The following is a 12,707-nucleotide window of genomic DNA, read 5'->3' as shown; positions in this document are numbered from 1 at the left end:
TTGTATGTATGCATCTTCTGACACACTAAGATAATGGCGTTTTCGAACTAAAACACACACATCACATCTCTGTCACTCTTAAAAAAGTTGGATTTATCTGTTAGATTGAGGAAGAGAATCCCTGACACTGCAGCCACCTTCAAAGTTCTAATCAAACTGAAAAGGATGGTGAAAATCAGTTAAATTCTTCCTCCTTTCATCAGAGTTCGTCTCTTGTACTTCAACCTCCAAAAAAATATTGAAAACTTGTGTGTTAAACAAACAACTCTTTGTGAATCCAATTTTTAATTAATTAAATAATCAGCAGTCCAATTTCTACTTTTATTTTTTCAACTATTTATATTAGGAAATAAATGATGTGGTTGGCTTCTTCGCCTCTGTACGCCATCGAAGGTGAAGAGGGCACACATTTCTCTTTTTAAATTAATCTTATCAAGACTTGCAATTTATTTTTAGGTACCAGTCTTGATTGGACACTTTGTTAGACTTTTCAGTGCCCAAGATTTTCGAGGCCAATAATTTACATACACTATTATTGTCGTTTTGAAATTTTCCAACTGGCGTTTTCAGCAATCAATCTTTATCACTTCACTTCACTTCAATATATATGTGTTGTGTGTGAAAAACAAAGTACTTTTCTCAGAGATCAATGGCTACATACTTTCATGGAAATACAGAAATGCAAGGAAACGGCGACGCATTACAAACCCTTATTCTGATGAACCCCGCCAACCAACACCACCTCCCGCCGCCCTCCACTGCCGCCAACTTCGTCTTCCTCAACTCCACAAACGCCTCTCACGGCATCCCCCTCCACTACAACGGCGGCGTAGGGGTGCCTGAGGTTAAGCAGGGACTCTCCTTGAGCCTCTCCGGCGAGGAGGAAGTTAGGGTTTTTGAGAAGGCGGCGCTGAGTTGCAAGTATTTGAAGGCGGCGCAGCAGCTTCTTGATGAGGTTGTGAACATAAGGAAGGAGGCCAAGAAAGGTAGAGAACCAGCTAAGGAAGATAATGGGAAAGATCCAGAGCCATCCGCCGGTAAACGCGGAGCTGAGCTCACTACGGTGGAGAAACAAGAAATTCAGATGAAGAAAGCCAAGCTTGTTGACATGCTCCACGAGGTAACCCTAGTGTTACTGAGACCAAAGGTCTTGAATTCGAGTCCGTTTTTAAATTTCTGATCATTTATCAATGAAAAAAAAAGACAATATTTGAAGATTATAGTATAGAAAATGTAAAATGAAAAAAAGGAGAAATTGTAGGTTGAGAAAGAGTACAGGCAATACAATGAGCAAATGAAGACAGTGATAAGGTGGTTGGAGGAAGCCGCCGGCGTGGGGTCCGCCAAAAGCTACACTGCTTTGGCATTGCAAACAATCTCGAAGCAGTTCAGGTGCCTAAAAGATGCAATAATGGGGCAAATCCGAGGTGCCAGCAGAAACTTAGGCGAAGACAGTGGACTGAAACTAATGGAGGTGTCGAGGTTCCATGATCAGATCAACAACGCATGGAGACCTCAGAGAGGCTTGCCGGAGCGCTCTGTTTCCGTTCTTCGCGCTTGGCTCTTCCACCACTTCCTCCACCCGTATAATATAAATCCCATCACATTTCACTTTCCATTTTTTGGTTTTCTTTTTACTATATCTGGTTCTTGATTTTGCAGATATCCCAAGGATTCGGACAAGGTCATGCTTGCCAAGCAGGCAGGCCTTACAAGAAGTCAGGTATACCGCTTTTAGCAACAATTCATAACACTACATCTGTTTCAAGATAGTTGAGTCGTATTCCTTTTCATCAGGTGTCTAACTGGTTCATCAATGCCCGTGTTCGTCTCTGGAAGCCGATGGTGGAGGAGATGTACGCTGAGGAGATGAAGGCACAGCAACGAAATGAATCAGAAGAAGAACACACAACCGAAACAGAACACAAAAACAAGAATTTCGTAAACCAAAACACAAGTTCAACATCACCAACTGCCAACGACAACGAGGGCTTCGGCCTCATTGGATCATCAGAAATGGACAGCATCATCGACGGGATCAGAAGCCACAAGAAACCTCGAAACAGTGACGCGTCGCTGCTATCCCCATCAATGAGCATGTCTGAAGTGGAGAACCAACACATAATTCCCATGAAAGTCGACTATGAGAGCGAGAGGCAGATCAGACAAGGATTTACCATAACTGGGGCACCTGCAAATTTCTTCGGTTCGTATGATCCAACTGTAGGAATGGAACAGTTCCAACAACTGTACTCGATAAATGGGGTTTCACTCACATTAGGGCTCCAGCACTGTGAGAACCTCTCCAACCAAACCTTTATGCACAACAGAAGCGTTGAGGGTGATGCTCAAGGGAATGATTTCGTTTATTACTAGCTAGGGAAAAAGAGTTGATGCATGCTTAGGTTATATACGAGGAAATGTGCTTAGGTACTAATAACATTAAGACAGCTTAATTTAGTACATATTTCTTATTGAGGGCAGTTCTGTATATTGATTTTGTTAAGACCAGATGATTTGGTCGGTGGTATATACAAGAATAATGAGTGGTTTAAACTTCATTTTTGGAATGCTTTGGTTTTTCTTTCTTGCTTTGCAATTCTAGATTCTTTTTTATTTCAATCATCCATTAGTTAAAGTGACAAGTTAAGAGTAGTAGTTAAGTGTTTAGACTATGAAGAGAGAAAACTGGCTGTTAATGGCAGTCAGTGAAGATCAGCAAACAAGGGGAAAAGGGAGTAAGAAATACTCATTCTACCATGACAACGAGGCGCAACTTAGTTGGTAAGACGCTTCCCATCATCCAATAAGTAGGGGTTCATAATCATATAAATTAGCTTTTGAAGCTTGAAGCATACAGAATCAATATGTAGCTCACCTGCAAAACTACAATTCTGATATTTGCAAAATAAAACATTAAAAAAAATCTTTAAAACTCAATGCATCGAAACTATGTTGAGTAAAAGTTGCATAAAGCATACACCAGATCTACGTGAGGATTAGTACACTGCTTTTGAATTGTTAATTTGCCATGACAGGTTACAGAATCTTACTAGAAGAGTGATACAATCCATCGAGCAAAGCCACCCTTATCATACTCTGTTAGGAGTTGGGTCATTTCCATCGAGTAACGCCAGCCTTCGCTTGGCAACTTTTGATCTGTAGCACCACACTTCAAATGCTTCGGTTAGATCTGGGTAGCGAATCTGTTTATTTTCAAACCACTCTGTCAAGATTTCTGCTTGGTCTGATGATGGCAATGCAAGAATTATCGACACAAATGCTGATTCCAATGATTGCCAAAGCTCGTCATTAGATTTCAGCAGCATATCATTGTCATCATCAGAAGTGACAGAGTCAACTGAAGGCTTCACAAATCTAACAAACGGTAGCCAAACTTTGACCATTTTAAGGCGTTTCATAGTAGGTAAGATGAGAGTTCCATACCCTATAGCTTCCAACACTTTGGCAGCAACCTCAAGAACTTTCACCTGGATGTGTAGTGAGCTTCCTCGACAAGCTTCCTCAGCAACTTTCACTATCTTTACAGACATCTCCACCCAGGTGAGAACAAAATCACTTGAGATTTCTAACTTTGTTACTACTTGAGAAGTCCATGATAAATCATTCAAATAGGCCTGGAACAACTCGATCTTCCCTGCTTCAGCCATTGATTCTTGGAGATCACCCACCAAAGAATCCACAAGGCTAACAAATCTCATTAGTAATCCATTCACACATAACTTAGCTTCCATTTTGATTTCATCAGCAGCAGTTAACAAAGGAGCATCGTCATCCTCAGTCAGCAAGTATTCAAGCTGCTCCTGAGATGAGACCTTCAGATCATTCATCGAGGATGGTGGCGAAGATGTGGCAAATTGGATGGCTGATATGAAGATCTTAACAACAGCCAAAGGATTGACTGGCTGCAAACGAGCAAGTACCGCTTCTGCTTGGGATCCCATTCCAGGAATAACTTTCAAAACCTCTTCTTCCTCAGATTCATCCCAAGGGACTGCTTCCAAATAGCCTACACAGGTGGAAACAATTTGAGGGCATACCAGATTAATCGCAACTCTCAGTATTCCAAGAGCATTCTTAACACTGCCTATATCAGTCACACTCACATCTGAGGTGAAATAGAAAAGTCTAAGAATGACAATAAGATGGTCAAACTCGGATTCTTCACAATGAACCTCAACACAGTTACGCGAGTCAAGAATCTGGCATGTTGGCCAACTGTCAGATAACCGGTCAGCAAAATACTTGCTCTTGTCTACAAGAATATGTGAATGACAGTATATCCAATCATCACGCCCTTCCTGTGTTCTAATCCTTACAACAACGTCGCTAGTACTTCTGTCACCAATCCTGCATGACGTCCTAGATTCCTCATCCTAGAATTATCGAAACGTTGAACCAAGAAATGATTGCTAAGTATTTTCCAGCAGACATGATTTGTAGCAATTTAAGCACGCAAAATGACTCACAGATAATTCCATCAACTGATTTTCTAGTGAAAAATGTTGTAGCTTCTAAGCATTGTAATACCTGTGGTCAGACAAGTTAAAACAGACAAACAGTAAGTACATGGACAGCGTAATTCTTCCTGCAATCATTACACTTACAAATTATCGATATGGAGAAAATAACTTGGAGCTATACTCTGCAAATTACAATATTCAATTCAAGCCAACAAAGCTTGCCTACATTGCAATCAAGCTTTCACATTTCACTTCGACATTTAGCAAATAAGACTAATACCTTAATTGATGCTTATTTAACTTTCAAATTATAACATATAGTGAAGCTTGAGGGTGTTAAATAATGCTTTATACCAAAAAAAGGGAGCACAGAAGACCAGCATGGAATTTTAACTTTCATATGTTAGTAAACTCTCAGAGATAGAGATCAGGAAAAGAGTATTTTAACTCTGGAAAAGGACATTCATTGTTGTTGGTGTTGAGTGTGGGAGAGTGATGCCGTTTGTAGCATAATAAAAGTGCATGGCTAACCTGATAAAGCGAGAAAGAAACTCATGCTGAAGAAAAATCTTGGCCAGTGAAAGTTAATGTAATATGAACAAGCAACTTAGTGGCTTTATGTTCTTGTAATGACTTAGATAATCATTTCTTCAGTCCAATTTTACAGGCTAAATGATAGATACAATCAATGAGCTGCCTAGCCTTACTTGAGCAAAGCAAACTAGAGCATATCATAGCATACAAGTTCCAACCTCTTTGTGCCACGTATTAGTGATGACATATACAATTTACTATTAGTACACCCAATTGCATAAAGTAACTTTTAGTTGCCTAAGGGAAAATCCGGCGCATAAATATGAATACAAGTATATGACAAATGAAGAAAATGGTAGGAAGATAATCCAGCATTAATAAGCAGTTACCAAAAACTATTTTGACATAATTCGCATTCCAATATCCATCTAGATGACATGTATTAAGAATTAAAGACAAAGCATAGACATAGACTTAGTAAATAGCATTCAACCTGCCATACATGATTCAATATAGGATGTCATACAACAAACTGAAAAGGAACATATTCCAATTAGCCAATTTGCCTTTGAGGCGATATTGCACCGAACATTCAGAACTCTTAAAAGTTTTAAAACCACCAATTGATACTACTCAGGAGAGATTACTTATTAAGAACATACATATAATAGCAGAAATCAAATACCAAAACGCACACTCGCACAGGCAAACCACAAAAGTCTAAGATGCATGAGAATCGCCTAGCCTTTGGATTCTGAGTCACAAAGGTTAAAAGAAAATTACGGAGTACTAGTTTTAGTAAACTAAGTTAAGCAGTTAGACTTACAATGGATACATAAATCCACTCAAAACAAACCTAAAATCATGAGCAACTATAAAATGTAAGACCAAATTTTTACAAAACCAAATCCTTCGGACCCTCATTACTTAAATGTCACACTAATGAGCTTGAAACTATCAGCCTATCACCAATTCACCACTATAAAACTGTGAAATTGAATTGACCAGAGCAAAACCAAACAACAAATAAGCTTGTAGAATCGATGGAATTAAGTTGGAAGAAAACTCACAAGATGAACTTTTGCATCATCGATTTGTGCAGCGTCAGAGATTTCCCCTTCATTTTACAGATATGCTGCACGATGGAAGTAATTAAGCACACATGAAACATATACATAAACTAGAGTCATTTTTCAGCAAGGTTGAGCGTGTCCTCAAATCTGATTTTTCATCACACAAAAAGCTACAATTCTCCGCCATTCAACAAATTCCAACCAACATATCACCAGCAAATTCGTATGCAGTGATCACACTCACATAAAAAATACAACTGGACTGAAATCAAAGCACACACGAGAAATCCTACTTCATACAATTAGATTTTCCAATCTCATAAAGAACAAAGAGAAATTTGGAAGATAAAAGGAATAAATAAAAAAAGGGGGCAAAAAGAGCCGAGTTTGGGCGATTAAGGAGGTACTCTTGTAGTGTCGAGTCGCTGAACCGATCTGAGGGCGAGAAGAGGCGGCTGAAAGGGCGGCGCGACTGAGCTGTCGCTCGGCTTGGTCAGGCGGCAGCTGTTTATGCCGAACGGCTGCTGTTGAAGTCGGACGGCGAATTGCAGCCGGAGTAGAAAGGGGACAGAGTTGGGGATTTGGTTTTGTCAATATGGTGTTCCTAAACAAAAATGTTTATAAAATTCGTTTTATTTTACAAGTGAAAAATATAAAGATTAAAAGTAATCCATAATATTGCAGGTTCATCCATGAGATCATTAAAAAAATATTCCCTAGCATTTATTAAACAAATATATAATGAAAATAGTGTAGGTGGGTCCATATAATTAGTACTCGTAATGTTTAATGGGCTTAAACATTTCTAATTTAGATAGTTATAACTTATAAGTTGGGATGATAAAATGGGTAGCGGGTAATGGGTAATTTTCATCCCGACTTGAAACCTGCCGGGTATCGGGTATCTGTTACCCGACGACAACCGAAAACGGGGTGTGATCGGGTAGTGTGTCTTAGAGTTTTGCGGGTAGCGGGTATACACGTTAACCCCGATAATACCCGATATTATTAGTATTAGACTATTAGCCATATACACATCTTTCAATACTTTATGTTAAACTATCGTGGGGAACATTGTGGACTATTATTATTGGAAGATGGAAATTTTCAATAATTTTTTACACATGATGGTATATTATTTTTTTCTCTCTCAAAATAATCAAATCTTAATAATAATAAAGAGTTGGAAAGGAACATGTGAAAAGCAAAGCTTCAACAATATTAGTGGTTTTACGAACCCAACTATTAGTTTGAAGCACTTTCGATTAAAGGATCAAACTCAACATACTCAAACTTGGAAATCTCACATTATCACATGTAGAAGCACCAATTTGGGGTCGGGTACGGGATACTCGACACGAGTATCGAGTAATCTCGATATCTTGCGGGTCACATATTGGGGCAGCAAATTTGGCTGAAATCGTGTCGGGTACCCGACTTGTCAGGTGCGGGTATCCGCGAGTAACTTGATTCGCCGCCCCTAGTTATAAGGGAGGAACTATAAAAAGTACTTTTATTTTTATGGAATACTAGAGCATTTGTTTTACTTATCGAAATGTGTTGCAATCCAAATAATCTCGTTTTGGCGTTAGCATCATCGAATCAGGGGCGGAGCCACTGTATAGCCACCTGGGGCATTTGCCCCTCCTCACCCTTCTTTTACTACTCCCTCTGTTCCATAGTAGTACAATCATTTTGTCATTTTTTGTACGTTCCATAGTAGTGACGTCATTTTATTTTTTAGTAAAAGGCAACACATTTCTTCTCATTACTTTACTTTCTCTTACTTTATTATCTCTTCTTCTCTCTACATTTTGTATTTCCTATTTTATTCTTCATTTACTTAACTCACTTAACACAATTTTTTCTTAATTTCCATACCCAAAAGAAATGCCTCCACTACTATAGAACGAGAGAGTATTGCATTTCTATACACACATTTCCAATTATATAGATCAAATACACTAAATGCTCCTTCTGAAATGCATAAAATTTTTGTATATGCTATATTTTTGCCCCACCTTAAGCATAATTCTGGCTACGCCCATGCATCGAATGCAGCAGCAACATTGGCAATAGAAGATGTGAGAGAGTGGTGGATAATATTGGAGAAAATAAATAACAATATGATGAGTGATGAAACTAATTACTTATATTTCAACGATCTTTATATATTGCTCAGTTTGCGATTATATTTGCCCCTGATGTACACATAACTAAATTAGTGCTCCAATAAAAGTTTTAATATTCGTACTAACTTTCATATCTCCCACAACAAACTTTAAAACTCCATATTACTTCTACTGTTGTACGCTAATATTGTTACTACGTACGATTGATGAATAATATACTCGCCAAATGAGCTATAATTTGAATTTATTGGAATATAAAAATATATGTGAGCACTAATTTAGTTTGGAGGGAATCTTTAGCTTCAAAGTAAAATTTATTATATATATTTAGGTTGTTTAACTTTATTTATTCATTTATTTTTGTTTATATTGTGAAATTATTACGATATTATTATTGTGTTTATTTTTCAAAGCCATCTTACTTGCATTTTCATTATAAATAATTTTTTTTCCTTACACAATCAATTAGCACTATTTTGGTCAAATACTCAATGAGAACCTGGAAAAATATCAAAATCGAGTACACGAAGAAAAGCCTGATTACTTTAAATTTTTTTCCCAGAAAAAAACGAAATAGGTTGATTCAAGTTGAGTATTCTAAAATTCAACTAGTCTAAACATAGGAGAATTTAATAATCTACATTAACCAAAAAGCAAGAATTTGGAATTGGTCATGGTACTGTCTCCGTTTAGGCGCAGGGGATTGCGGGCAAATTAGAGCAATAGAAGTATAGAACTATACCCTAAACAGTGAACAATATGCATAGATTAATGGGATTCCAACTTTGTACAGAAAAATTCAAATGAAATTAACTTATTTAATCACTAAAATAGGTTTAAATATATAAATAAATTTTGTTTTGCAGCATTTTAGTGTACAAGAGACAGAGAGAGAGAGAACAAACGTGTGAAAAAGAGAAGAAATGGAATAGTGAGGAATAAGATTCCAATGGCACACTGCGCAGCTTCTGTTTAGAGCATCCGCAATGGCGGACTTCGACGCGGAATTCCCACAGATTTGGCGGACGTCCGTGGCGGACGTCCGCCATGAGGACGTCGCAGGTCCGCGCCCTTCCGCGGAATTCGCGTGGAATTCCTTCCTGACGTCCGCCATTGCGTGGACTGTCACGGAATTCCATACGGAATTCCGATTTTTGCATTTAATTTATTTTTTATTTTCTATAAATACGTCTCGTTGAACTTCATTTCATACGGCGATGGATCCGAGGAGTGACGAGCCGGTTTTTATTTTAAAAATAATGTACTTTTTTAAAATTAATTATGTATTTTTTTTAATGAAGTATGTTTTTTTAAAAATAAAGTGTGTTCGTTTTCTCCATATTCGCATCGAAATTTTAATTCCGTAAAATATTTACTTCCGGAAATTGGTTAATTTGTGAATTTATGAATTTTTTTAATGTAGGAATTCCGTCGGGAATTCCGCAGGGGAATTCCGCCACTGTGCAGTGGGAAGTCCTTATGACGTGGCAGAGCAGTGGGAAGTCCTTATGACGTGGCAGTGGGAATTCCGCGGGGAATTCCGCCGGGACATCCGCACCATTGCTGATGCCCTTACTCTATTTGTAGAGGTTCAAATATTGTCCGGATATCTTGAAGTCTACCTTAAGGTAGAATACTCGTAAAATTTCATAATGACCGAAGTAGATCAAATTTGAACGATTAGATCTTCAGTTATTAATTTATGAACGTTGTTGTTGTGTTTGTATTGTATTGGAGTCTAGTCCGGTCAACACAGTTTGACCGGATTGTACTAGTGACCAAAATTTAACTATGAGAAGTTAAATAATACTCTCTCATCCCAACTAAGTTGGTAGACGTCTCCAAACCGAACCGGCCCCGAACCGTCTCCGGCGGTTCCGAACCGGAACTGGAACCGTCACCGGCGGTTCGAACCGGCACCGGAACCGCCGGAACCGCCGGGCCGGTTCCGGTTCCTCATTTTATGCAAACCGTAACCGGCGGGTCGGAACCGCCGGTTCCGGCGAAACCGGCGGTTCCGAACCGGCGGTTCGGCGGTTTCCGACACAATTTCAGGCCTACTCCCTAGCCTTTTCACAATTTCAGGGTTAAACCGGCGGTTCCGGGCCTAAACCGGCGGTTTCCCACCGCAATTTTCAAAATTTGAAAATTCAAACGGTCCGTAAACCGCCGGTTCCACCGAAAACCGGCGGTTTCGGCGTTATTTTTCAAAATTTGATTTTTTTTTTAATTTTTAATCACAATTTTCCCCTATAAATACCCCCTCCTCTTCCATTTCTACTCACCCCATTCTTGTGTTAATAAGAATTTCTCTCTCAATCTCAATTTCTCTATTCTCCATCCTCATTCTCTCAAGTTGTGTACGTTGTTTGCGCTCATAATTTACTCACGTTGTTCTTGTTCACGTTATCATATAGTCATATTCACATAAACACTACTATCTATTCTCTACTTCCAATTTCCATAATATCATGTCTTCATCTCGTCGTGGTGGTGATCGGGGCAAGGGCATTGCTCAAGATCAAAGTGACTCTCGGCGTCGTCGTGCCCCTTCTAGAGCACAAGTTGCGGAGGAGGTGGGAAGGCGAGCCGCTCTTCGATTACAAGTAAGTTCTAAACTTCTAAATTAAATGTTTTACTATGTTAATATGTTATAATAAGTTTTAATATGTTAGTAGTTTTTTAATATGTTTTATTATGTTATATGATATAAGTTTTAATATGTTAGTAAGTTTTAATATGTTTTAATATGTTATATGATAAGTCTTTAATTTGAGAGCACCATTTGGTATACTTGCTCGGAAAAAGATTATGTGCGGACTACCGCCTTTTCTTATATCCTTGTGCAAGATGGCCTATTGTGGAATGCCTCAGCGTGGTCCTTCCTTTGATTTATATGTTAGTATGTTTTAATATGTTATATGATAAGTCTTTAATTTGAGAGCACCATTTGGTATACTTGCTCGGAAAAAGATTATGTGCAGACTACCGCCTTTTCTTATATGCTTGTGCAAGATGGCCTATTGTGGAATGCCTCAGCGTGGTCCTTCCTTTGATTTATATGTTAGTATGTTTTAATATGTTTTAGTACGTTTTAATATGTTAATATGTTTTAATATGTTTTAATATGTTTTAGTAAGTTTTATATGTTTTAATATGTTTTAGTAAGTTTTAATATGTTAGTATGTTTTAATATGTTTTAATATGTTATAATATGTTAGTATGTTTTAATATGTTAGTATGTTTTAATATGTTTTAATATGTTATAATATGTTAGTATGTTTTAATATGTTTTAGTAAGTTTTATATGTTTTAATATGTTTTAGTAAGTTTTAATATGTTAGTATGTTTTAATATGTTTTAATATGTTATAATATGTTAGTATGTTTTAATATGTTAGTATGTTTTAATATGTTTTAATATGTTAGTATGTTTTAATATGTTTTAGTAAGTTTTAGTAAGTTTTATATGTTTTAATATGTTTTAGTAAGTTTTAATATGTTAGTATGTTTTAATATGTTTTAGTCACTACTAGAAAATTGGCTTTTAATGGCACTTCAAAATGCCACCAGAATTTTATTAACGTTACACTTAATCTATAATGGCACTTAAAGCAAGTGTCAGCCCCAGCACATGTAATAATAGATCAAGTGCCATGATAGAGTGTGTGTTACTTCACTGAAAAACAGCATAAAATACCTTATGAAATGGCATTTCAACGTGCCATTAAATATCGTCTAAAGCTACACTAACATAATACAAGTGATAATTTACAAAATACCCCTATAAATATTAATAATTACAATAATTCTTATAATTGTTTGTAATGTACATTATATCCCACAAATTTCTATAATTTACATATTCATCCTTATTTTATTTATAAATTATAATTTTCTTTAAATTATATAAGTACATAATACATTTTTTATTCCAAAGAACAAAATCATTCAACAAAACTTCATAAAGAACTCATACGTCAAATTTGAACTTACAAAAATGTAAAATATCTAATCATAGATCTTATTTTGACTAACTTTGTAAAAAATCTAATGGAACTGTCACTGGATGTATGAGAGAAGACATAATTTGAGGTCTTGATTGCTTGCTTATCAGTGGCTCGATCATTGCAGTGCATGTCATCCAACACTAATGCATAAGGGTCGTTGCTCATTATCACTGACACTCGATGCTGCAATTAATAAAATAAGTTAATAATCATATACACGTTCGATTCAAACATAATCATATGCATCATATACTATAACTCAATCTGCCACATAGAGAGACGTACAAGGGAACTAAAAGCTACGGCGTTGAAGCGGTGGGGATGGGTAGGCCGATTTTCAGTTACATTCATAAGAAGTGGCAGTCTAGTCTGATTATTGCTTCTTCATATTCTTCTTATTATCATTGGTTGCCTGGAATGCAATAGTCAATGAAGAACCATTTGAAAAAGAAACTACGAGAATGCATCATAACAT

General features: G+C 37.1%; 2 protein-coding genes across 2 annotated transcripts; one reads left to right on the top strand and one right to left on the bottom strand.

Moving 5' to 3' along the window:
* The first annotated feature begins 608 nt into the window (after positions 1-608).
* On the top strand, positions 609-2,561 carry LOC121761235 (BEL1-like homeodomain protein 1). Its single transcript, XM_042156865.1, has 4 exons — positions 609-1,120; positions 1,262-1,584; positions 1,663-1,723; positions 1,798-2,561. Exons 1-4 carry the CDS (start codon positions 650-652, stop codon positions 2,374-2,376), a joined length of 1,434 nt encoding a protein of 477 aa, XP_042012799.1. The 5' UTR covers positions 609-649; the 3' UTR covers positions 2,377-2,561.
* Positions 2,562-2,928: 367 nt separating this feature from the next.
* Positions 2,929-6,737, bottom strand: LOC121761236 (BTB/POZ domain-containing protein At3g05675-like). The gene is made up of 4 exons (XM_042156866.1): positions 6,499-6,737; positions 6,089-6,153; positions 4,491-4,551; positions 2,929-4,397 (listed from the first exon to the last, which is right to left on the bottom strand). The coding sequence occupies exons 3-4, from the start codon at positions 4,500-4,502 to the stop codon at positions 3,093-3,095; spliced, it is 1,317 nt and encodes a 438-aa protein (XP_042012800.1). The 5' UTR covers positions 4,503-4,551; positions 6,089-6,153; positions 6,499-6,737; the 3' UTR covers positions 2,929-3,092.
* Between the last annotated feature and the right edge of the window lie 5,970 nt (positions 6,738-12,707).

Source organism: Salvia splendens, chromosome 13 (genome assembly GCF_004379255.2).
Source record: "Salvia splendens isolate huo1 chromosome 13, SspV2, whole genome shotgun sequence".
Lineage (NCBI taxonomy): Eukaryota > Viridiplantae > Streptophyta > Magnoliopsida > Lamiales > Lamiaceae > Salvia > Salvia splendens.
This window is presented reverse-complemented; position numbering and strand designations above follow the sequence as displayed.

Excerpts from the sequence above, each read along its gene's own strand:
- LOC121761235 (XM_042156865.1), top strand. The coding sequence starts at position 650 with ATGGCTACATACTTTCATGGAAATACAGAAATGCAAGGAAACGGCGAC. Across the intron at positions 1,585-1,662 it reads TTCCACCACTTCCTCCACCC|ATATCCCAAGGATTCGGACA; the intron begins GTATAATATAAA and ends TTGATTTTGCAG. Across the intron at positions 1,724-1,797 it reads CAGGCCTTACAAGAAGTCAG|GTGTCTAACTGGTTCATCAA; the intron begins GTATACCGCTTT and ends CCTTTTCATCAG.